The sequence below is a fragment of the Aspergillus vadensis genome (assembly GCF_003184925.1).
Source record: "Aspergillus vadensis CBS 113365 unplaced genomic scaffold BO88scaffold_8, whole genome shotgun sequence".
NCBI lineage: Eukaryota > Fungi > Ascomycota > Eurotiomycetes > Eurotiales > Aspergillaceae > Aspergillus > Aspergillus vadensis.
Window position 1 is genome coordinate 355,211 of NW_020292046.1, and position 24,488 is coordinate 379,698.

General features: G+C 50.8%; 9 protein-coding genes across 9 annotated transcripts; 5 read left to right on the forward strand and 4 right to left on the reverse strand.

The window, feature by feature from the left end:
* Positions 1-1,644: 1,644 nt before the first annotated feature.
* On the forward strand, positions 1,645-2,448 carry cbpA (putative calcineurin binding protein; the record flags this gene model as incomplete). The annotated part of the gene is made up of 1 exon (XM_025702945.1): positions 1,645-2,448. The coding sequence occupies one exon, from the start codon at positions 1,645-1,647 to the stop codon at positions 2,446-2,448; it is 804 nt and encodes a 267-aa protein (XP_025564069.1).
* A 737-nt stretch (positions 2,449-3,185) lies between these two features.
* Positions 3,186-5,458, reverse strand: BO88DRAFT_337553 (arginyltransferase; the record flags this gene model as incomplete). Its single annotated transcript, XM_025702944.1, has 11 exons — positions 3,186-3,311; positions 3,373-3,647; positions 3,714-3,779; positions 3,840-3,937; positions 3,985-4,221; positions 4,274-4,435; positions 4,493-4,615; positions 4,672-4,734; positions 4,810-4,885; positions 4,991-5,035; positions 5,401-5,458. 11 exons carry the CDS (start codon positions 5,456-5,458, stop codon positions 3,186-3,188), a joined length of 1,329 nt encoding a protein of 442 aa, XP_025564070.1.
* Positions 5,459-6,647: 1,189 nt separating this feature from the next.
* On the reverse strand, positions 6,648-7,136 carry BO88DRAFT_259515 (uncharacterized protein). Its single transcript, XM_025702276.1, has 2 exons — positions 6,908-7,136; positions 6,648-6,847 (listed from the first exon to the last, which is right to left on the reverse strand). The coding sequence occupies exons 1-2, from the start codon at positions 7,003-7,005 to the stop codon at positions 6,703-6,705; spliced, it is 243 nt and encodes an 80-aa protein (XP_025564071.1). The 5' UTR covers positions 7,006-7,136; the 3' UTR covers positions 6,648-6,702.
* A 2,760-nt stretch (positions 7,137-9,896) lies between these two features.
* On the forward strand, positions 9,897-10,907 carry BO88DRAFT_259538 (NUDIX hydrolase). The gene is made up of 2 exons (XM_025702277.1): positions 9,897-10,158; positions 10,297-10,907. Exons 1-2 carry the CDS (start codon positions 10,098-10,100, stop codon positions 10,722-10,724), a joined length of 489 nt encoding a protein of 162 aa, XP_025564072.1. The 5' UTR covers positions 9,897-10,097; the 3' UTR covers positions 10,725-10,907.
* Positions 10,908-11,726: 819 nt separating this feature from the next.
* BO88DRAFT_337359 (DNA-directed RNA polymerase II core subunit RPB3) lies at positions 11,727-12,987 on the forward strand (the record flags this gene model as incomplete). Its single annotated transcript, XM_025702939.1, has 3 exons — positions 11,727-11,780; positions 11,899-12,467; positions 12,594-12,987. The coding sequence occupies 3 exons, from the start codon at positions 11,727-11,729 to the stop codon at positions 12,985-12,987; spliced, it is 1,017 nt and encodes a 338-aa protein (XP_025564073.1).
* Positions 12,988-14,691: 1,704 nt separating this feature from the next.
* Positions 14,692-16,632, reverse strand: BO88DRAFT_338059 (uncharacterized protein; the record flags this gene model as incomplete). Its single annotated transcript, XM_025702966.1, has 2 exons — positions 14,692-16,016; positions 16,089-16,632. The coding sequence occupies 2 exons, from the start codon at positions 16,630-16,632 to the stop codon at positions 14,692-14,694; spliced, it is 1,869 nt and encodes a 622-aa protein (XP_025564074.1).
* Positions 16,633-19,541: 2,909 nt separating this feature from the next.
* On the reverse strand, positions 19,542-20,180 carry BO88DRAFT_452543 (cytochrome c; the record flags this gene model as incomplete). Its single annotated transcript, XM_025710701.1, has 4 exons — positions 19,542-19,566; positions 19,632-19,726; positions 19,788-19,946; positions 20,019-20,180. The coding sequence occupies 4 exons, from the start codon at positions 20,178-20,180 to the stop codon at positions 19,542-19,544; spliced, it is 441 nt and encodes a 146-aa protein (XP_025564075.1).
* Positions 20,181-21,367: 1,187 nt separating this feature from the next.
* BO88DRAFT_403914 (uncharacterized protein) lies at positions 21,368-22,914 on the forward strand. Its single transcript, XM_025706479.1, has 2 exons — positions 21,368-21,964; positions 22,053-22,914. Exons 1-2 carry the CDS (start codon positions 21,587-21,589, stop codon positions 22,458-22,460), a joined length of 786 nt encoding a protein of 261 aa, XP_025564076.1. The 5' UTR covers positions 21,368-21,586; the 3' UTR covers positions 22,461-22,914.
* A 431-nt stretch (positions 22,915-23,345) lies between these two features.
* BO88DRAFT_487060 (TspO/MBR family protein) lies at positions 23,346-24,466 on the forward strand. The gene is made up of 2 exons (XM_025712515.1): positions 23,346-23,607; positions 23,683-24,466. The coding sequence occupies exons 1-2, from the start codon at positions 23,505-23,507 to the stop codon at positions 24,156-24,158; spliced, it is 579 nt and encodes a 192-aa protein (XP_025564077.1). The 5' UTR covers positions 23,346-23,504; the 3' UTR covers positions 24,159-24,466.
* Positions 24,467-24,488: the final 22 nt, after the last annotated feature.

Here is a 24,488-nt window from a genome sequence, read left to right on the forward strand (position 1 = left end):
CAGACGTCCAGGCAGACAGAATTTGACTCCGGAGAAGAGAATTGATAGTGTGAATGAGATAAGCTGAGCAGAGATCCAACGGTCTCAAGGCACTATGAGCCTCGCAGGAAGCCGACATATGACATCTAAGCTAAATGACACGAAGGCCGTTCTAGGGGTAGTAAGTAGCACGAGCAAGGCCACGACTCATGGGACATCGTACATGTGACATAGCATGACAGAGATTTGACAAGGCAAAGAAGCTGCAATTAAATTCTGGGTAGTATCCGACACTGCAGGGTCCTAGGCCCGGGGCTTTGGCAATGGGTGACAGCTGAGCTGCATCACTTACAGCGAGGCTTGGTATGGGAGCCGAATACGTGGCCAGCCAGTACATGCAATGCAGTCAAGAGTATGCTGTGCCAGAGCCAAGACATAGAATATTGCCTGCCTGGAGTTGCAACGCAGCTAACCTGGGAAATCGCCAGCTGCTGGGGACAGGTATGCGTAGTATATTCGGCGATCTGCCATTCATCGCCGGCTCTCCACCGTCGGGGCGGAGCTGCATACCCGATGGATCATGGAGTCTGCGGAGAAACCGGAACCATGGATATGCGGGATCCTCCGGGATGTATCTACTTTGTAGTTTGTACACAAGAGACATAGATAGACTCAAGGTTCAGGACAAGGGGGGTGGAAACTAAGGGGCATTCATGCGTCACAGGCAGTGGAGACCACGACATGTGAAGCATTCCGAGGCTGGTGATGGAGTCATTGGACACTAGCGAATTGAGCATCACATCGGGAGACCCTGGTTACTACTGTACTGTACTAGTCAAGGAGGAGTCAATAGCCTCGACAAGGAGCAGAGAAGGAGAGAGTCAAGCCACAGTTGAATTAATCATCAGGGAGGTCCACAGTCGAAAGCAGCGAATGGCATCATCGTCATTGTTGGGGATGAGTTGTAGACGACACCAATAATGGGGGCATCTAGTGGCAATAGCGGCAGTTCAGCCACACGGCCAAGGACGAGAGACAGAGTGTGGCGAATGCACTATGCAGATTGCAGCGAAGAAAGAAGGAGAACTGCGTGCGGAGATCGACAGGAACGGAGCCAAAATTGCCTGAAAATGGGCAAGAGCCGAAGGATGAGTGGAAGGCAGTGCAAAAGAAGCAGATTTGCATCTCCACTGCGACACGAAGGCGTTTGGCTGCGCCTCGCCGTCGACGAAGACGGATTTTTCACTCATTGCCTATAAGATGCAAGCAGCTTCTTCTGCAGAATTCCTTCTTAAACCACTTCTCCAGTTCATTCTCAGAACATCAAATAGAATAATAATTCACACTCAATCAATCAAAGATTAGAGTTGATTTATGTGGTTGTGGTTGACTCCTTGAATAAGCGCGCCTGCCAGATTTGACGTTCTTCCCGCTTATCTTTACTATCGCCTCCTCCACTTCCAACCACCGCTAACTACTTATACTACTACTACTCCTCCACCACCACCACCAACTCTCTCCTCCTTCTCTCTTCTGAGGACACACATACAAACAAACAAACCATCAATCATCATCACAATGAACACCACTTCACCACCTCATTCTCTCACCTCTTCTCCTTCTTTCGGAGCCCGTCGCTCCTCTCGACCCTCTCTCACTCTCGACATGTCCAACCTCCCCCCTCTCACGCAACCCACACCTCCCTCCAACACCCTCATCATAACCGACCTGAACGACATTCTCCTCTTCCAACCCGACTCCCTCGCCAACCTCAAAGCCTATCTCGAGTCTCTGGCTCCTCTCAACTCCTTCTCCCCCCTCCCCTCCCTCCGCCGCATCCTCTGCTCTTTCCACACGGACTCCGACGCTCTCCGCATCCGCAAACTCCTAACTGGCGCACCACTGCTCAACCGCCCTATCATCCCCAAGATCTACTTTGGCGAACCTACTCCCATCATGGACGACCTTGAGTCCCGCCCTAAACTCCTAGAGGCCCCCCAAGTCGACAAGCTCTTCTTCATCTCACCGCCCCCCTCCCCGCCCCACGGCTGGGTCATGCGCCAAGAAGATCCCCCGAACAAGGAAGTCCACGCCAGTGATCTCGCCCAGGCTTTGGCCAAGTTGAAGACCGAGCAGTCCGGTGTCGAGGAAGCAGCGACGGGAGTGGTGGTGTCATCTATCGAACAGCAGCAACAACAACAGCCGGGTACTCCGATGTCCATGACTTCGGACAAGAGGACGAGCAGTTGGCCCGTGGCCCTGTCGCAGACGCGCAGCCGCAGCAGCACACTCATCTACCACCCCGAGGACCACGGAGGTAGCCCCAACTTGCCTGCTGTCATGGTCGAGGACACCAGCGCTTCCCCAGATGAGGATATCGATATGGACATGAGCCCCATCGAGATGTCGGTCAAGAAGATGCCGCCCAAGACTTCACGGCCCCCAGTGGAGCTGATGGGGGGTATCTAAGAACTGCCAATTTGCCCTTCGCTGCTTTATTATTTTCATCGCTTCCTCTTTAATGTACAGTCCTCGGTGTGACTGGGCGCGTGTGGTGCATGGGATTGGATTTGCTCTGATTTTAGACTTCAGATTTTGGGATGCATCGCTTGGCCATCAGGGTTTCTCTGTTCACTTGCAGTAAATGTTCTTGGATCATGAATGGCGTCTGGATATGGGATGGGGGAGATTGTCTTGTCTTATGTGCATATATGTTCAGCACCTGTTGGTTATGAAGCATGTTTCTCAGCATGATTATTTTACTCTCTTCCTCTTGTGATCGATTCCTCGAATATACAGACCGATCAGCTATACATAGTGATATGCAAATATACCTAAAAATTGGATAACACTTAAATCAATCTTCCTTACATAAACATATTACTAGCTAGCTTGCTTACATCAAAGTCTTCATGAAGTCCTTCCCATATTCCCCAATTCAGAACTACTCCACGATCCGATCAGACTCAATTATCATACCGATAATCAGGCAAATATACTCCCGCGTAGTGTTGGATAAGTACTCTCCTTTACTTACTTTACTGACTTTGACCTAAACAAGTCTCTCAAAGTAGGTCAAGTTGGCTTTCATGATTTACTACAAGTATCTGCTTTTTACCCCGCTGAATGGTAGTAACTACTATACGATTTCCACCACATGAACAAGCACGTGCAAGGTAAGTACTACATACATACACACTACCCCGCTAGTCGAACAGCACCACAGCACTGTTCTTAACGACCTCCGGGCCCAACACAGCCGCCAACTCGGCAATGATACCTTTGACTGACTGGGGGTTATCGATGGGCATCTTTTCCCATCCGACGAGGTCCTGTATTGATTAGTCAGTAATCAGCCAAAGAGTAGACAAGAGGATGAGAATGTGGGCTTACAATCATATGCACGAAAGTACCGTGGACCAGCAGAAGCCAGTGATCTAGGTCCAGCGCTTTGATTTCGTCGAGAGTCATGTTACCGGGCATGTTGAGGTCGAAGAGGGAGACTTCTTCGTCGTTGATCTCGGCATCTGCTTCTTCTTGTGTTGCTGTGTTGTTATCTCCAGTTGTGGTGGTGGCTTGTCGATCTCGTGAAAGTGATACGTAGGGTCGTTCGTCGAGTTTCTTGGATAGTTCGCCGTCGAGAGGGTCCCATGTGTGGCTTTCAGGGTCTGTAGATGTGCCAATGCGTTAGGTATGTTCATTAGAATGAGTTGATAGTCCACTGAGAATCTTACCTAGGATGTACTGCGGTCGGAATGTTCCCTTGTAGCGCATCTTCTGACATGAATGGATGTAGTAGCCTGTTTTCGTTTCAGATTAGTTTAGAAAGTACAAAGAAGAGGTGGCTGTGTCGAGCATACCCATGTAATAGTACTGGTATTGCGCTTCAATCGCAAAAGCAATCTCCCGCATTGCGCTGAGTTTCCCAAACTCCCATTGCTCGTATTCCGGGTCATAGCTTCTCTTGTTAGTGGTTTCTCTTGCTGTTTACTGTTGAAAACTCACAAGATATAGACCGAGCTCACACCATTCGGCATAAGGTCCAAGACCGCCACTGCGATAAGCTTGCCATCCAGTCGGTAGCATTGATGCCATGAGCCCAGCTTCTTCTCATCAGATTTGGCAGCATTTGCTGGAGATCGAGTCATTCCCGAGCAAAGGAAGCGCTTGAAGTCTTTGTTTGCCCATTTGGAAGCATCCTCTTTGTGGACTTTGGTCTGGTACTTGAGGAACAATTCGTATCTCGCACGATGTTAGTATAAGCTGTTGAACACACAGGCAGCTACACACTTACTTGGCTTGAGAGATAGAGTCGCCTTCCAGATTGACCTCGAATCGATGAGCGGGTTCCAGAGGTCTCTTAGTTTTGGGGTCAATGGGCCGCTTCACATTGCTGTATTCGGCCTCGTGGACTGCACCGAGAAGGTCAAAGTTGCACTTGCGACGCTTCTTCTCCCTACGAGTAAACATTGGTGAGCTCACACATCCTCCCCACAGTAGACGGTCTACTTACTCCCGTGTCTTGGGGCAGAGGTATGCCGCTCTACGGATATACTCCGGGCCTAGAACGAATTTGTTCCAACGATTGATAGCTTTCCGTTGGTCTTTCCTAGGCGTGAAGGCGGAGGCATCGAGCCTGGATGTAAAGTCAATGCAAGCTAGTCAAGGACAAGAATTGGACCAATTACACACCTCATCGTATAATGAGGACAGCATGATCGTTGCAGGTTCTGCTTGTAGTACAGTGTCCCCGACCTAGACCTGGATTAGCGACTGGCTAGCCAGACGGGGGTGGGATGTGGCTCGCATTACGAAGGCGAACCGCCGTACCTTCGCCAGCCCCTGTTGACTAGAGCTTCATAATGCGCCGGGCGTACAGAAACCGAACTAGCGTAGTAGGAGGCACCTGCAGAAGACGTGCATCAGCGGTCCCATCCGGCAGCACGACGACATCTCCGCGATGGACTACTACGGCAAAGGAGAGATTGAGGGTGGGTCCGGAGAGACTCACTTCCATTATCAGATTTGCAGTAACCACAAGAGTTGCGCTGGTAACCTAGAGAGAGTTGAGTTAGGGCATGTTGGCGCAGCCGTAGCCATAATGATGGAGCAGTCTCAGGACGACTCTCATTAGTTGATCGGAGGATATCCGTCCCAGTGCAGAGATAGGATGGGCTTAAGTGGGATGGAGGAGGCCAAGACAAAGAGGATAGATACTATGTGTGTATCGTGGGGGGTGCTTTTGGCCGGAAAATTGGAGGAGAGGGGAATTTGGCCGGGAATGAGGGGCAGCCAAAAAGAGTACATCAAAGACAAGAGGGGCACAGGATTTCCGATCCAAAGAATCGGTGACGGAGCAGTGTCACTGGGGCCAATGATGCCGGCACGGGGAATGAAAGGCTAATCTGACTGGCTGCTTACCAAGAGGTCGGAAAAGCGACAACTTCCTCGCCTGTTCGGCATCGACGATGGGCTCCATGGCGTGTCGTTGCGGGCAAGTAGTGCGATGGAGAAGGGATTAGCTGGCTGCGCTCACGGCGGGAACGGCAGAAAAAGAAAAAGCAAAGCAAGACAGGACAAGGGGCGCAGCGGGAGTAAATTGTCCGTCTCAGGAGATCAAGGGATATGGAGAGTGTGTTGAGGTAGTTGGAGTGGGCTGGATGGATGGATGGATGGATGGCTTGATGTTGTTGGTTTTCAAGTTGATTGCGGGACAAGAAGATACTAGATGGAGAGCCCAAGGCAACACCGTCAAACACTCCCTCCTCCAGGCAGGGCCATCTCACGTATACTTATAACAATACGCTCAGCTCTGGGTCTACACAGCAGGAAGAACCTCGGACCTGACAAGATAAAGATCAAAAAGCATACCTACTGGCAGCTTCAGTAGGTGCTGCATGATCATAGAACTCCCCAAATAGTCCTGAAGGGAGCTGTCCCCGTCACTGCTATCGGGAGGTAGAAACAAGGTTGAAGGTGATGATGCTTCTAGAAGAGAGACCTGAGCGGCTGCTGGCCTGATCACTGCCGCATGTCAGAACTGCTGCCCCCCTGGTCGAGTACGTAGTCAGGTTCAACCTGATTGCTTGTCCTTGTACTTTGTAACATCTACACGGATCTTGGTCTCTTTGCCACCTAATTGCTCGGTGCCTCGGAGATGGAGGAGATGCGGAGCAAGCACGGCTCCAGGAAAAATGATTTCACTACGTGTTAGTTGGCCATAGCTTCTCATGGTAGGTGCCATTGCCATTTCCAACCAGAGAAAGTGGCCTACTAGGTAAATACTAGCCTGAAGAAGCCCCCTGACAAAATATCTACTGTGTAGTAGATAGTAGAAACTGCCAGGTTCGGTTTTTAACCTGAGGCGGAAAAGGGTTCAATACCATACGGTCTGGCCTTGTATGGACAGCCTCCATTACAATACGACGGGGGGGTATGTAAAGCCGACGGTACCTGAACTTGCTTCGATCGAAGCGGAAATTGGCCAAGTGTCAACCCTCCGGCGACAAAATCTTGCCATGTCGTGGATGCTAAGAGTTACTGGAATGTGGCACACGGAAGTGAGTGTGCTGCTGGTCGATCCTGAAAATTCGTCCAAATCAGAATTCTCCTAGCATCGGGCGATGACCAGGAGGCAAAAACCCTCACCCATAAAAAGTCTCCCCCGGACCATGACATCACGTGCAGGAACCCCCCCCCAACGTCCAAGCATCATCGGCATCATCACGGCTTGTTCGATGCTAGGATCTCAGGATCCGCACCTCGACAGATCGCTGCTGCGTTGTCGCGTCCAGATCCAATCGCCACCGGGAAGTTTCTCGAGCCACTATTAGCCTTTCCTGTGCATGTTACCTCAGTAGTTCCATTCCTTTGCAGTTAGTCACCGCATCGTCCGAGCAACTTCAACGCTCTGATCGACCACACGCACCTCTTTCCCCCCTCCATGGTTCTTCGGCGGTGGGCAAGGTACGCTGTGCGAGTAAAGCAAGTACCATGTAGGCCCTGGCCCTGGCCCGCATACATCATCACGAACGCGCAGGTCGGTCTGGATGCCTTTTGCCTTCATTGTTGGGCTGTCGCATCCGCATCATCCCTTGTTCGGCAAAGAGGTCACAGAATGTAGATACTAGTAGAAACAAATAGGAAAACTCAGAGAATTTACCCTTCCGATCATTCGAGGATTTGGTGGCCGGCCGAGTGGTTGCTGCTGCCCCGCATCCGTTCCCAAAGTCAACCTTTTTTCTCCCCTTCTCTACTGTGTTAGTAGTCACTACTTCCCTCTTTCTCTTCACTGGGTGAGGTCGGTGACATCGGTGTGCTCTCCTCCAATGAGCCCGCCAGGATCCGAGGCGCCTAATGTATGCAGGGCATGCCGTCGCATGATATGGTATCCAATCCGTAGCTTGCGCGCAGGAAGTACGGGGAAAAAATAAAGGAAGGGGACAACACTAGAAGAAGGAGAAAAAAAAAGATAACATAAGAAAAAGGTAAAATTCATCAAGAGTTGGATAAAACGTATAACGTAGCTAGATCATTTGATTACCACTTGTCGATGCAGCTTGAAGCTCCAAAATCGTCCCCATCGGAAATAGCTCAACACGTAGCAAGGTACTACCGGGTCGCATGTGGTAGTTGATTCTGATATCATTCGTCGAAAAAGGGTGCAGACATTGATGCACTACATGCAGATATTCTACTCTGCATGATGCTACTACCACTACTTACACTTAACTAAGTAGTATATACCCAGTCAGATGAATGAATGAGTATCCAACACATAGTTAGTAGATACGTAGATCGGCTGGTGGGTAATTGGAACCGAGAGTAGGAAACCAGCGAGTCGCGGATTGTTCCACATTGAGGAGACGGATTTAGTATTACACAGCAAATAATCAGAAAGGAGTAGGCACAGGGTTCCCCGTCGCACGGAGTACCGCATCCAGAGTTGGTAAACGAGGTGGACCGATTCCGGGTTGTCTTCGGTTTTTGCTCATGTTTTTCACCGTGAGTTCGTTTTGATCCAGACAAAATCAATATGTAGGCTATATCAGAAAAAAAAAGGGGCAGTAATAGGAATGATATTAAATATAGCCATCTTTAAGGAAATATTAAGTAATGGTGTGTTTAACCCCCAAGGGGAAAAGGGGTTGGTTGGCAATAAGCCATCAGGGACCGGTGTGAGAGGACGATGGATTAACTATAGTATTCCTCTATCGATAACCATAACCACAATGTCTACGCTGAATCCTCGTCATTTCGAACACACCAGCGCTTACGGCGGAGAGCACAAGGGCCCAGTTTGCTTCCTTCGAAAGGAGAAACATAATAAAGTAGACTAGACTGATGGAGACAGACATGACCTAAAAAGTAAGATAAATTATTTTCTCATTTGGTCCGGGTTAATAGTAGCAGTAATATGAGTCGAAGGGAAACTGTCTGTTCCACTAGTCTGGGGCCCTAATTCTGATAGTGCCATAGGGCCTTGAGTGTAAATGGATGAGCGGGCACAGCGTTTGGTTGCTGGGAGATGAGATGGACTGCTAAGCCGTAAGTACCGACTCGACCGAGATGGGAGTTAGGGGACAACGGAAGCTGCAGTAACCCTCTAGGCTGCTGCTGTCCCAAGCAAAATTAATTCCCGTTTTGTGTGTGCGTGTGTGTGGATGTGGAAAAGAGGACTCCTGCTCCCTTGGTCCAGCCGGTTTGCTGTGGAACCTCCGAGGAGTCCGCAGACCTTCGGGAGACTCAGGAGCAGTTCATGGGGAGGGCAACAGACCTAGTCTGTGACTTGCGGACGCGTGAACCACTGAAGAGAGGAGCCAAATCGACCCAGAGGAACCGCCAGAATTACGCTTGGGAGGTATCAGCATGTCCGGTGGGATGGCCCATATAGTGCAAAGTAGTCTAGTTCATGGATTGCCCTCGGACACACTCCACAAAACTACGTATGACTGGGGATTTCTAATTTCTAATTTTACTTTAGAGTACCATAAAGAGTAGACAATGGTAAGGGAAAGGATCAGTTAGGAGAATTGAGGGAGAGCAAGCAGACGACCCCTGGGACCGAACAATAGTACCACCGGAAAAAAAGATCCCAGCGATTAGGATGATGACATTATAGTAAGCGTTCAAAAGAGCAAGTCGCATAGGCTGACTTTTGGGGGGGGCAAAAGTAAGTAAGTTGAGTAGCGGCGGTACCTGTACAGTAAGGTAACTGGTACCTAGCAGAAGAACCGAAAGAACCCGTATGGAACCAGTAATACGGGAACCCACCGCGTCGGGTTGAGGGGAGAACGCAGTGGAAAAGCAGTGGAAAGCAGCCCGGGCAGACGGACGGGGAGACCGGCGATACAGTATTGGGGTTGTACCCAGACGGTACCGTCCAGCGAAAAGTAGAGAGTAAGAGGGAGACAGACAGAGAAGAGCGCGCAAAGTCCGCTCCGGGCGAGAGACACAGAGAGCGAGCGACCTTCCTGACCGGATCGCGCCGCCCATTACTATCCCCAAAGCTGTCTCTGATTTCCCCCCCCCTCCGTCCTCTCGCCTCTCCCCCCCCCTCCCTCCGTCCCTCTCTTCCTCCCTATCCGTTCCCTTATTTTTCCTGGTATCCCTCCGATTATGATGTTCTTTTACCTTCACACCTCTCCTTCCAGGTTCCCGTCCGCCGCGGGAGTGAACGGGGATACCTAGTTCCTGAAACTTCCCTCCAGTCTTAAATCTTTTTTTTTTCTACCTCCCCAAAAAATTTCCTGGCCTACTTCGACCGCCTGGCCCATTTTCGCTTCGGGAACAAGACAGGAACTCACGGTTCACCGGCCAGCTCCTCATCCACAAGGCCGGGCCTTCTTCTTGTCTCAAATTTCCGTCGTTGGACATTTCACGCCTCCCTTAGCACCGACAGTGTCGTCACACCGATCGTGTCTTGGAATCGGTGTCATTGACCTTTTCCCTCAACCTTGAATCTCTCCATTCCTTTCATACCTGTGTCGCGTGAAGCACAGCTTGGCTGTGTCGCACTGGTTTTCGAATTCTTGCTATATAGACCGCGTTTTAGACTTTTCCCTGGTGTTTTCTTATTCTTTTATTTTCTATTCTTTTTTTCGTTATCTTGATTTCCAATGTTCAAAATGGCGGATCATCCTCGCTCAATGGAGTCCCGTGTGGGACGCAAAAACCAACGTGAGTAACACCCCTGGGCTTGTAGCCATCTGAAATTCTTCCGCAATACCGTTTTCGCCGGTTTCTGCACGTACAGCAACTTTCAATATGACGCAATACTCTTCGTCGCGCAACGTGGCTAACTCGCGTTGTGTATAGGGTACGGACCGAAAGGTGAACGACTCGTGGCCGGTGTGGTTCCATTGTCCGCGGACAAGACGAAGGTGCTCATGATTCAGTCCGCGGGGCGAGGCGGTTGGGTGCTTCCTAAAGGCGGTTGGGAGACCGATGAAGTAAGCGCCCAACAAGCTGCCTGTAGAGAAGCCTGGGAAGAGGGTGGAATAATATGTACGGTGCACAAAGACCTGGGATTAATCCCGGACATGCGGCCGTCGACGTTATTGACGTCTACGGCACCGAAAGCATCATACCAGTTCTTCGAGGTCACAGTGGACCGGGAAGAGGACCAGTGGCCCGAGATGCACAAGCGGAAGCGTCAATGGGTTACCTACGCGCAAGCGGCTGAGTCGCTTGCCAGTCGTCCCGAGCTTCTGGAAGCGCTGAATCGCAGCTCCCTGCGGAGGTAGCGATGGCGTATCATTTCTCTTCCCTCGCTCAAAAGGGCGGGGAAGTTGAAATGATGGAGACTTGCCCGTGGGCTAGAGCTCCATGACGACTTGACATGAATCTTGAAACCGAAAAGAAAAGCTACTCTCGATTTTACCTTCTTGCTTCGATTCATTTGCCTGGGTTTCTGCCTCTGGTTGGCTATACTGCTTTTGGTTTTAATTCTCTTCTTCGGGCTATTTGGGCAGCCCGACGGCTTTCGCGCGTGAGGCGCACTTACCACTATAGAATCCATGACGGAGCGTCAGCATAGAATGTTAGAGGAGTACGGTCTGGCGGCGGCACAGCCGACGGATGGAGCAAAAGTTGATGGGGTCAGCATGACATGCTTTGGGATCGCATCCTACGGTTGGAGCGGGCATCTGCTTTTGGAGAGGGTCATTTCTTTTTTCTTTTTCTTTTATACTTCTTCGACCTGATATACCCTTGCGACGACTTGCTGGTTGACTATGGCCCGCCAGCTATTCTGGCTCGAGAGCTGTCGACAGGTGCCTCCGTTGGTGCTGGGGATGGACTGCCTTTTGCTCATGCAAGCTAGGAATCTGACCTGCAAAGGAAGAAAGCAAGCATACTCCTCATTTTGCGAGGCAACAGAAGACCATAGGGGCTGGCTGTCTGCTCAGTTTGTAACTTAAAGTAAGCCTGTAGAGATCGTAGACCCGTAGATCTGAAGACAGTTAAGCCCATATATAATTAACACTAAATTTAATATGTTTTGTTGCTCTTTAGTCTTTGAAGTTTGAACTGACCTCAGAATTTTGATCTGCGGCAAACGCCGCAGCAGACGCATTACCCGAATAGGCAAAGCGCGGGCTGCAGGTCGGCGACGAACTTGACCTCAGCTCCTTCGCCATTCATCATTCCCTCCAGCATCAGTCCTCTCTTCGCTGCTCCATCTTACACCACCACAACCATTTCTCCACTCGATAGGTAGCGCCTCTGCGCTACTAACCGCAACCACCATGGACTACGAGATGGATATCGAGCCCACTGGGCCCCAAGTCACTGTCCGCGAAGTGAGTCCACCTCTTACCATTATACCTATCCACCTTCTATACCAACGCCAGCACATACAACACAATCACCCCATCAAACCCTTCCAACTATCTTTACTAACTCTCAGACTCTTACCAGGCTGAACCCACCCGCGTTGACTTCAAACTCACCTCCGTCGACCTCGCCTTCGCCAACTCCCTCCGCCGAGTAATGCTCGCCGAAATCCCCACGATGGCCATCGATCTCGTTGAAGTGGAAAAGAACACCTCCGTACTGCCCGACGAATTCCTCGCCCACCGTCTCGGTCTCATTCCCCTCATCAGCAAAAACTGCGACCAAGATGTCGAGTACACGCGCGACTGCGAATGCGAGGACCACTGCGCGCGCTGCTCTGTAACCCTGTCGCTGCATGCGCGGTGCACAGGCGACGACATCATGCGAGTGTATGCGCGCGATCTCGTGGTATCAGGAGAACGGGCGAACGAGTGGGTGGGAAACCCGGTGATTTTGGATCCTGAGGGAAACGGACCATTGATTTGCAAATTGAGACGCGGCCAGGAGTTGAAGATGACGTGTATTGCGAAGAAGGGAATTGCGAAGGAACATGCGAAGTGGATGCCTACGTCGGCGATTGGGTTTGAATACGATCCGCATAACAATTTGAGACATGTGGATTACTGGTATGAGGAGGATGCGGCAAAGGAATGGTATGTTTATCCCAACCTCTCATCTTCAGTCTTTGTTCTCCAGCACCTTTCTGCATCACCTACTGCAGAGGATGGTGTCTTACATGAGCAAGTGAAGGTCAAATGCTAACAGTGATATCAATACAGGCCCGTCTCAGCCAACGCAGGATGGGAACAGCCCGTTCCCCCAGACCAACCATTCGACTACGATGCCCAGCCCAACAGCTTCTACATTGACGTAGAGAGCATCGGCACCCTGGAGCCGGACATGATCATCCAGCAAGGAATCACAGTGTTGCAACGGAAACTCGCCTCCGTGATCTCCTCGTTATCAGGCACCGAAGGCGCAGACCGCAATGGCGTCATGGGCGGCGACGACGAGGATATGATGGGTGTGCGCAGTCCGGATGCCTACGAGCCCCCGGAGGGTATGGACGGTGGCTTCACGGCGTATGCGAACGGTGGTGGCGCTAGCGCATGGGGTCCTAGTGCTACGACGCCGTATGGAGTTACGCCGTATGGGGGTGGATATGGATTCTAGGGTGGACTCGGTCGTCGCATCTTACCTTCTCACCTGGCAAGGAAAGAAGAGGGGCGATGCTTCTACCTTTTCTCCCATTTCTGAACTCACCATGAAAGAACTGGGGAAATACCAAAAAACAAACCGAGTCAAGTCACATGCTCAGGCTCAGGCTCATGCTCACCATACCAGTGACGAACATGACCATGACCATGAGAAAGACAGACAGTGGCACCCACAACCCACAACCCATCACGCAGACTCGCATGAAGTCACCTAAAAAACATACTTACCTTAACTACTTGCTACCAAGACCATACTTCGATCGATCTATCAGTTAGCATCCGGATGGAGTTCGGGGGAGTTTCACATTTCTACTTGATTTGCGGCCGGGCGCGAGGAATTACCTACTTACTTGCTTGCTTGCTTTGCTTGATTCAATTCACATATCATATTAACACATACTTATTTTTCATTTCCCATCTTTGTTTCTTCCTATCTTGGGTTCAAATTTTCTGCTGCACTGCAATCAGTATTATCTATGCCCTTGCTCCTAACTACCTAGTCAATTCCAGGCTAGTCTTGTGATATTAGATTTCCTCTTTCCTCCATCTCTATGGTTATTACTACTAACTTGCTATCGACAACTTATTCGATGGCTGTATGCTAAAATTCGGGATGTCTACAGGAGTGAGCCGGGGTGGTGGTTACCTCAATACTAGCAAGATTATCACTACTCCCTAAAATCACATTGATACCTACAGACGAAGCTGCATGAATCTATATGCTAGTAATGATGAGGAACAGCCAGTAGTAAGCTCGTATATATACTATGATGATACGATGGTAAGATCCCATCGATACACAAGAGGAGTAGTAGGTAGGAAAAGTAGTGAAGTAAATCCAAAGAAAAAGACAGGTAGATATGATAGATGATAGATAACGACCAACCACACTACAACACCATGTACTACCGATCAAAGATACCATAACCTACCTACCAACCAACCAACCATGTACCCATAACCGAGCACACTCCGTCCACCAACTATTGACAGGAGAAAACCGAATGGAGGGAAACCAAGCGAAAAGCCGAAGACCATGTGCGCCACAGTAGATGATGATGATGATGATGAAGCAAGCAGGCAACCACACCAGCCGGCCGGCCAGCCTAATAACGTCGGGAGATGAGAGGGGAGAAGAGATGAGAAACAAGGAATGGGTGTATGGATGGCAGCAAATGGAGGGAACAAAAGACAAGACATGTCACGAGATGCAAGATTGCAGCAGGTAGATTGCAATGAATCAAATCAAATCTTGTCTATGTTTTTCCCTTCCCGCTTTTGATTGGGATGCCAAACAATATGAAAAAGCCCTAGAAGTCGTGTCACTGAGGTAGAGGGAGTTGAAGATGGAGATGAGGTGAGCTGAGAGAAGACAGAAGATAGGGCTGGCCAGAACCAATGAAAATCTGTAGCGCAATGGACGCCAGTGTACGCCAGCTAGCCAGAGCGATGCGAGGAGAGAGAAGCGAGATGTAAGTAACCGAAGAAAGGGGACCTGTAGATGAACGCCCACCATGTGCACAGCACACAAGACCGAATGTTTCCGAATGGATCAGATCGACAACGCCATGTCCACGTGATGCAGGTACAGAGACAAAAGAAGGAGCAGAAAGACAAGGAACGCCTGCCTATGCATGCAAGATCTCTCGACTCTGTTGCATCACACCCCGTCAATCGCGTCCGTCCCCAGATCGTCCGACCCGTCGGCTAATACTGGGTTCTGCGGCAAGCGCCGCCCGAACCCGTAGTAAAACTCTAGAGTCTTGGCTTTCTGTTTGTCTCGAACAGATTTAAGGTAATCATAGCTGCCTTCGAGTCCTCGGATTTGTCCGTCAATCACAGCCTCAACATGGCCCAGCATGCGACCGTTGCTACGACTACTGGACTCGATGCCCGTGAAGCTCATCGAATCGTTGCGTCGAACTAACGGACTGACAAGTTTGCGCCGCAGGGTTTCCAGATTGACCTTGAGAGTTAGTAGACGGCCGCGGTGGTCCACCAATAGGTGCTTGTTAGTGACAGTGCGACTACGGACATTGGCGAGCAGCCGCTTGTTCTTTTCGTATTTGCGAATCGCAGCAGCATTGGCTCCCATAAGCCTAGTCCACAGCGACTCCAGCATCTCGCCCTCTTCGCGTTCTTGTACATCCGACTCGCGGACTACAGTCCGTTGAAGATTCAGAAATTGGCGGTCGATCGCTTCAAAGAGCGCGAACAGCGCCGTTGAGTGCGTCAGCTCGTTGTTGATCGCCTCTTCTAGTACGGAGAGCATTTCGGTAAAAGTCCGAGTGAGGGTTGTGCGGGTACGCTGGGCAGAGGTTTGGCCGAAGACCGCGGTGACGAAGTTGCCAAAGGTGGTTGGGGTGCTGGTCAGTTCAGTGCTGGACCCTTCCCCACTCGCGGCGCTAAGTCGCTCCAACGCCCCCAGTCGCGCAAAGATCCCGTGGAGGTTATCGAAGACGACCGACGGTAACGTACTGGGCGGTTGCGACGATAAGGCCTCCAGTTCACGCTTGGCCCAGTCCATGGCGAGCAGGATGGAGTCAATGTCCCCCTCAACATCGGAGAAGAAGCGCGCCAACTCCAGAGAGAGCGACTTGAGCGACTCGGAGAGTTCGTCCAGTTGGCGGACAATGATCGGCGCGCTGGTCATATTGGTCCCGCGCACCGATTCTCCGAGGTCCCAGACAGCCACCCCAGTCTCCTGCAAGGCGGTTATTTGATGCGCGCCATTCTCCGAATAATAGATGAGGGGCTCGAACGAGCGCGCAAACCCTGACAGCTTGACCAGATCGGGTATCGCTTCGGGAACGCTGGGTAGGAATAAGGCGCGCATGAACGCGATCGATATGAAAGCAACGATTACAGAAAGAATTGCGTTGGATTTGGAGCTAGTGATCTTATCGAGTTTGGACCGCAAGTAACTAAAGAATGCGACAAAGGGCTCACGGTGCTGAACTTCCGCGCGCACAGCGAACCGGATATCTTTGAGGCGTCATGAATTAGTTCATTCCGGCCAGGAAGCTGCAAAGGGTAGCAAATCAAGGTGAAGCCTACAATTGCTGAGGTTATTCCCCGACCCAAAGTCCAGACCCTCGCCATCCGGGCTAGCTCTTGCACCTTTGGGTCCCGGGCTCGGCGAGCGACCTTTCTCTGGGGTCTCTGCGTCGGCTGGCAGGGGGACATTGGCGGCTATGGTGATGTCAGCTGTCTCTGCGGACTGGCTGCGTTTCCCTGCGGTCGGCGCCTCCGGCGCATCCTCATACTGCGGACTAGGCTCGCGCGATTGCGACGGGCTCAGTCCGACCGAGGGCTTGAGGCAGAAACGGTCGTAATCGGGATTGCGCACGTAGGGCTGATGGCGATACCAACCACTTCCTTGTACATAGTCATACCTGCGTAAGCCCGGAGGCGACCAGCGATCTCCGTTGGGCGTGAGATCGTCATCCTCCCCATCCGATTCCTCAGAGCGGAAGCCCGAATGCTGGGAAGGCAGACCGAAAACGGGGGATTGACGAGCGTTACTATTGCTCTCGAAGTCCTCGAGCGACGCATCCAATGAAGGATGTTCGTCGAAGGCGCTTTCCAGCTCGTCTAGCATGATAGACGGCGTTGCGCACTGCAACACCAAAGAAGTCAAGGCCACTTTCGATCGCTGCGACGTCGTGAACGACTTGCGCAGCAATAGACAACAACTTCAGAGGGTGGGTGCTATCAAGGTGATAGAAGAACGAGGGTTAGTTGCGGGCGCGCTAAGATCCGGTTAAGGAAGGGAGAATAGAAGCTATGCGCCAAGGGAGAGAAGGGGAAGGAGTAGATGATGACAGGGGTGAAGGGTAGAAAAAGGGGTCAAGATTACAGCGTATATGGTTATAGATGTCCCTGCGAGTGAATCCAAGAGAGAGCAGGGAGGAGGGAGAGCAAGACATGGGAAGGTTGAATGATGGTGGGAGGGTAGTAATGTAGTAGTAGAAGATACGCGGGACGAGAACCCGGGGGGGAAAGCCTGGGTGCCTGAGGAATGGCCAGCAACGGCGAGCGATCAGGCCGGCCCGACGAAACAGAACTGGGGGAGAAGTGGGGAGGTAGATAGAGCAAGATGAATGATGGTCCAGTCCGTCGAATCAGTCAGAATGCAGAAGAGAAGAGATGATCTGTTTGGCTAAACCAGATTTCTTTCTTGCTTGCACTCTTCTGTCTGTCTGGTCTGTCTGTATGTCATGAAATGACCAGCGGACTAACGGGAATGCGACAAGTCACGACGGGTTACAAGAGGCGCTTGCAGAGGACGCACCCACACGAGGGGTCACCTCGAAGGGGGGAAGGAGATTTATTGGAGTAGCTGTTTTGCGCCGTTAGTTTAGATAGTAGGGATGAGACAACAATGATAATACGGGTGGTAGTTTATATATAGGATTGATTGATGTATTTGATGGGAGATAGATGGTAATAGATGGGAGTCTTCAGGTACAGGAAGTACAAGAAGGTACAGGATAATACCGGCCCGCCCCTCGCATGCCTTCCACGGCTGGGGTTTTTATTTCAATCAAAAGGAAAGAGCGACCCATGGAGGGGCCCCGCTAGGTGGCTGGTCCAATAAGAATCGCTGCGCCACGGGTCAGGTGGGATCATGGGATGCTCATCCCTACAGGCCCATCGTAGCCTCCAGTCTGTCTGTCCTTTCTGTCTAGACTTTCCTCTGTCCCGGTCGCTCCCAGTCGACAAAGTCCTTTTTACTTCTTTAACCTCCCGTCGCAACATTCCTATATTTTTTCGAAAGAATTGTCCTCGTAAAAATAGGGAACGTGCCTTGGTTCATGGATCTCGTTCCTGTGGAAAATTAGGAACATTCCATCTGGTGGAGGGAAGAAAAAGAAAAAAGAAAAAGCCTCCTGGTGGTATCCCATCTATCTTTATCGGGCCCATCGGCTCCCCTCCAGAAAACACCGATGCTAATGCTTAGGCTCACTCGCGCATAACTACTACTTACTCTACTACTGACCGAACTAGACTTCTACCTTGTACTTTGTCGATTTCGCAGGGTTCAAACTGAACTCCACAACGACGTTTCGTCAGACAGACTAGGGCCTGACCGACAGACCGATCCCTTTTCCTCCAGACGATAACCAAGCAACCAGGGTGACTGCCTACGTACAAAGTACTATACTTCGCATTGGATCGCATCGCATCGCATCGCACCAGATCGACTCAACCCCCGGCCACCATCTACCTACTCCACAAAGCTATTGAGACATCTCATCTCATCTCTTATCCGGAACAATTTCCTCACGACTCTCACGTAGTCCAGCAGATAGACATACTGCAGTTTCCTGCACCCTTTATCGATAGTTATCTGCATTTCTTCTCCCACCCCGCTAGATAAACTATAAGCCCACCAACATAACCTACCATTCGACAACCATCATATCGGCGTGACTCGCATCCATCCATCCATCCATCCTAAGTCACGACCACATGACCACTCCACGAAAAGGTTCCTCGAACCTACCTATCACTGTACCGATCGCTTCCGTAGTTCGCAATCGAGCCCGATAGAAATTCACTTCCATCAGTTCAAGTCAAGTCCCACCATGGGAGACTGCAGTGATTTCTTCTCTTCCCCTCCTCTCTGCCCCCCCCCCCCCCCCTCCTTCAGGACCGTAGTAGTATTTACCCTCCGATCGAGCAGCTACCTGGTTGGCTCTAAGGTCATTTTACTAGAGGAACGGTACCTTCTCGGGACCATGAACCTACCTATCAATGGCTGGCTGACAACTGGCCCAACGGCCGGGCCCAATGACCATCCTGAGCTGCCCTCCACGGCCCTGCAAGGATCATCCGCCAGATTGCCGGTGCAGTTGGCCACCGTTGTTTTCCTCGCTGACTCGTAGGTACGTACTCACTTCCAACCCCCGAGGGGTCCCCTCCTCTCTGCAGCACATACGTGGTCGCGGAGTCGCGCAGGACGAATCCCCGGCCAGCATGGGCTGCACGTGATACATCTGAAACTCGGGACGGGGGTTCAGCGCACGGCCATCGGTCCGTCAGGCAGAAAAGGGAAGCGGCCTAGTTAGGTGGTCTAGGCAATCACTTAAGCAATCACTTAAGCATACTGATACTGTGTAAAAGCATATTGTTTTGTTTGTTGTCATGTGAGAGGAGATCTCTTCAATTCATTATGGTCTCAAGCAACCAAATTGTTTTTAAAACCATGATACACACAAGAGCTGGAAGGAAACACATTCGTAGAGGACACATAGGAGACGGAGGGTAAAAAAAAGGAGAACAAGAAGGGAATATGTAGACAGCGCTCGCGGAAGGAAACAGGACTCTATTGTATCTGTATCTTTCCAACGCAGCAACGCCAAAGGTCTATCGCGGGTAAACAAGGGCGTGGTAATGTTACAGTCCCTGACTGTCGGGTTGCCGACTCACCGCCTGTTTCCAGCGCGGATGAGCCGGCAATGTTCGGCAGGCGGGTTCTAGAAAGGTTCATGACGGTGAGGTGATTTAAGCGGTGCTCTCCTTGAGGTAACTGTAAAGGTACAATTGTCAGCGCTCTGCGTTTCGCCAATTCTGATCGTTCGGGACGGCACATACGTGATGAGGTCGTTCCTCTCCTTGCCCTTCTTGAGACCACCGAAGGCCATCTTGGTACCGGGGATGAACTTCTTGGGGTTCTCGAGGTAGGAGAACTACAGACAGCATTAGCCACAATTCTTCTATACAATGTGCGATGTGGTGAGCGGAGCATACCAGAGTGTTCTCATCCCAGGTGACACCAGCCTGCTTGTTGGCGTCGGTGTAGGCGTAGCCCTCGGAAGAACCGGTCTTACGGCCGAAGAGACCGTGCAAGTTGGGGCCGACCTTGTGGCCACCGTTAGCCTCAACGGTGTGGCACTGAGCGCAACGAGTCTGGATGCGATGTTAGTACACTATCCTGTTCGAGAAGATGTCGACTTGCGACGCAGAGCAATCACAACTCACCTGGAAGAGCTTGGCACCCTTGGCGGAGTCACCTGAATCGAAGTCGATATTAGCGAGCTGTTGTTTGGCTTTCTCTGCCGCCTCGGCCTCTCTCTTTTCCCTTTCTGCCATTTCCTCGCGACGTTGGATCCAGCAAGGTAGAACATAGGCATCCCAGCTCATGATGACAGGTGTGACGCTCGACTTATGCTGTGATTAGGATATCGACTTTGTCTTCCGACGTAGCGTTGCGTTGTTTAACGGATGAAAGCGTGCGGTTTGCGAAAAGGTAGAGCAAAAGCAACAGCACACGCGATGAATCGAGTTACAACAGGCAGAAGTTTCGAGCGCCAGCAACAGCCATCATAAAGCGGGAAACCATCACGGCATTGGGTGAATGCAGTGTTTGAAAGCACCAGTGAATGAAGAGCCTCCGAAGACAAGGAGCGGCCAAAACAAGGAAAACTGCATCAGCTTACCGGGAGCGAAAGAAGCGTCCTTGCCCATTTTGAATGTGTGTGAAGGGATTTAAAGGGTATTAAAAGGTGTAAGAGTAATATACAAAGGAATTGGTCTTGCGGAGGATATCCTGGGGAAAATAGAAGCGATGGAGGAGAGAAATCGGACGAGGGAAGAAAAACTTGCGATCAATTTGTACAAGAGCGGCCAGCCTTTGCCCCCAACGCCTCCCGTGATCCGGGTTGCGACCAATCAGGGATGAGATGATTCAGCACAACGGGCGCTTCCGGGACAAGATGCCGGTGTCTTTTTTGAGCCATGCTCCATGTTTTCCAAGAATTGTCTCCATTTACCCAGATCGATCTGACCGAGTTCTGGTCAATTGACCCCTGTGCATGCCAGGCTTGAGACTTCATGCTTTTTTTTTTGAGTCCCTACACTACTCTACAATAGGAGATGATACTCGCTGAATCCCTTCCGAGCATATAGCGGCTTTTCTGCCGGCGACTGACGTAGCGCGTCCGAATGATCTCATCCTCTGTTCATATTTGTGCCTCCGTCATGGTGGCCCAGTTCCCTACGTAACACACACAAACATAGGGCGGTAACTACGGAGAAGACCCGGAGAAGATACGGAGTTGGGCCACCGCAATTGAACTGTTTCTGGTCCCGCAAAGCCCAGGTGTTGGAAATTCGCGCGCCATCATTTGTCCTCCGAGTTTGGCCGACTTGTCATGGGGATTCGTGTTGTTCCGCTCCGCCGGGGACAATCCCGAGGTGGCCTGAGGCAGAGGGAACAGCCTCAACAGGCACCAGGAACCGTATACACTTGGTTTATTGCAAGCACATGCACATGCACATAGAAAGATTTCATTAGCAGCCATACATTTGTCAGATACACAACATATGTGATTGGTATCTTTCACAGTAATCCTTATTCAATCTTCAGCAGTAGCACTGCGTAGACTCAACGAAATCATTATCACGTGATCCGTATATCCTCCGCAGCGCCAGGAAAAAAATACCCGCGCCGCAACACCAACAGGCCAGGCATTTCCCAGCAGCCAACTCCAGCTTTCATCTGCGGTGCACCTCACCAGTCAGCCTCCACCTACCTTGCTCTACACACAATGCCGCCCGTCACAATCCCCCAATTCCTCCTCCCCCGGGGCGCTCCCTCCCCGCTCAGCCTCCGCGCCTTCAGCCGGCGAACCACCTATCGCATCACCAGCAGCACCACCCAGCGATGCGCCTCCGATGACAGCAAACCCCGCGTGCTGTCTAAGCCCGACAAGTTCCGTCCTCCATCTCACCCCGCGCGCCGGGTCGTCCAAACCCGCAATGGGAAGGTTGTCAACAGCGGTCCCATCAACTACCCGGGGCCGAAGCTCAGCGAGAAGGAAAAGGAAGAGCAGAAGAACAGGCAGTACCCGAACATGTTCCCGCCTGAGGGGACAGTCATGCACAAGTTCTTGACGAATCGGTGGATTCATATTTGGATTGCGATGGTGAGACATTGCTCCTTGTTTATTTGTTCGATTGCATAACGATATACGAGTGGTATGGGTTTACTAACGTTCTATGTGATATGTGTAGGGTGTACTGACCTCCCTGGCTACTTTCACATTTACCACGAACTTCAAGCACTCGTCGCCATTCGCTCATTTGCTGCCGCCGTGGTCCGCGCTGCTGTCGCACCCCATTGATACTGTTCGGCAGGCCATCTCGGTGTTTCGGATGCATGTGCAGCACAACTCGATCGAGACGAGGGAGAAGCGTCGCAGACGGGTGGACGATGCTGAGAAGAGACGGCAGTATCGGGTTGCTCATGGGTTGGAGGAGCCTAATGAGAAGGATGCTGCTGGTGTTGATGGAAAGGGGGAGGTGGCTGTGGATGACCAGTCTCCTGTGGCTAAGGAGCAGCAGGGTGAGGATGATAAGAATGTGTATGTTGATTGGGAGGGTAACAAGCGGCCTGTCAAGAAGTGGTTGGGGATTTGGTGAGGGCGTCATCTGGAGACTTTATAGTTAGAGGCATTACGTCGACATCGTCAAGCATTGTATATTAGCCTTTGTTCTCTTTTCATGTATTATTTGTTTGGACAGGTCTAGTCATGTGCTTGGTCATAGCAATGTTTGTTAGTTTATATGTTCTACTGCATTCATCTGACGCAAGCCCTATTAGCGGCACATCTTCCTGCAAGTGCCTGAAATTATCCAACCGGAAGTCTGCAGTGAAAAGAAAACAACAATACTGAGATTTCAGAGAAATAGTTCCCGTCGCCATATAGCATGAGCTTTCACTCTTTCAAGACATTGCAGGTGCATGGTGTTTTACATTGGTTCCTTGGAGCTTTGCTGTGTCATTTCATGAGCACTGCAAAAGGGTCAAAATGCTTCAATACTTCTGCTGTATATACTGCACCATCAAAGCATCAGCAAGCTTCCTAGAAAACACCTACATAAGTTCACGGACGTATCACAGATGTCGCGTTGCATACCTGCTCTATCAATCACTTCAGAGCCAAGCGCTGCGGAATCAACATGCAAGGCTCACTACTTTGCCAGACTCTTTCCTGAAGAGATGACAGACATAGACTACTCCATATTTCTAACGTGGACAATGCTCCACAGATCTTCATTCATCTCTCAATCAAATGTAGACAAGCCCTATATCATCTCCTGCATGTGATAAGCTTCTCCACACGCCGTGGTTCACCAAATGCGGGGAAAACCGAGTGATTAACAAGCATTGAGAAAATAAAGTATTTACATGATCAATCTTCAACTTATCGCCTAGTAAATACTATTTCCAGTGGAGCAGTTCATATCCCCAGTATAAACCCACCCCAATAAAGACAGTCGGCTATCTATACCACGCGATCCTACTTACATTCCTTGGTCGGATGCGGATGACGTCGACCACTTCCAGCTTCCGCGATCGATCGATCCAGAGGAATAAATAAATACATGACAACCCCACACTCAGACTTCAGATCCTCTTCATTTATTCTATAATCCAAGCCGAAGCTGAAGAAACAACCAACCATGCCCTGGTCCGCCGCACTCCCTCAGGCGATGTTCGCCCACCCTCTAGTCTCCATCGTGACGCCCATCGCGACGGGTTCTCTAATCGGGTACCAAACCAACCGTGAGCTTCTTCCCCCATCCCCATACCTCTCCCCTTTGAATAGACTACACAAACAAATACTAAAAGCAACCCCAGGCAAAGGACGCACCAAACAAACCTACCACTCGCTCAAAAAACCCCCTCTCTACCCACCAACCTGGGCCTTCCCCGTCGTCTGGACCGTCCTGTACGGCATGATGGGTTTCGCCATCCACCACGCAACAGTATCAGGGACCATAGCCAGCGTATACCCCCCTTCAATATCGTCATCATCAATAGTCCAAGACTGGACCGTCAAGTCCCAAACACTATACATCTCTCAACTGGCGTTGAATCATCTCTGGATGCCGCTGTTCTTCATGTTCCGGAAGCCGGCGTGGGCGTTGGCAGATCTGCTGCTTCTGAGTGGGAATGTGGCGGCGTTGATGCATATCTGGTGGAAGCATGACCGGGTGGCTTTTTGGTTGATGACGCCGTATGCGGCTTGGTTGGGGGTGGCGACGTATTTGAATGCTGGGGTGGGGATTTTGAATAATTGGGTCATTGGGGGTGAGAGGAGGAAGGAGGAGTGATTTTGATGGATGGTCTATGGAGTACTATATGTGTGTGTGTGTGTGTATGTGTATGTGTATGTTTACGGGTGTTTTTGGCGTGGATTGAATTTGGGTGGAATTTGTAAGATATATATGTTGGTTTGGGGAAATAGTACTATTGATTTGGACCCGACTTGAATGAAGTGCTGTTGTGCGCTCAGCTTCTAGCAGGTAGCAAAGAGGCCGTTGGTAATGCAGCAGTTGTTTCACACAGTATTAGTCCCCATGTCTGTATCCAATCTGCAATATAGGACTGAAGTTGGGTGCCGCCTATTTCTCCTAACCAGACCACAGACATGATATATTGTA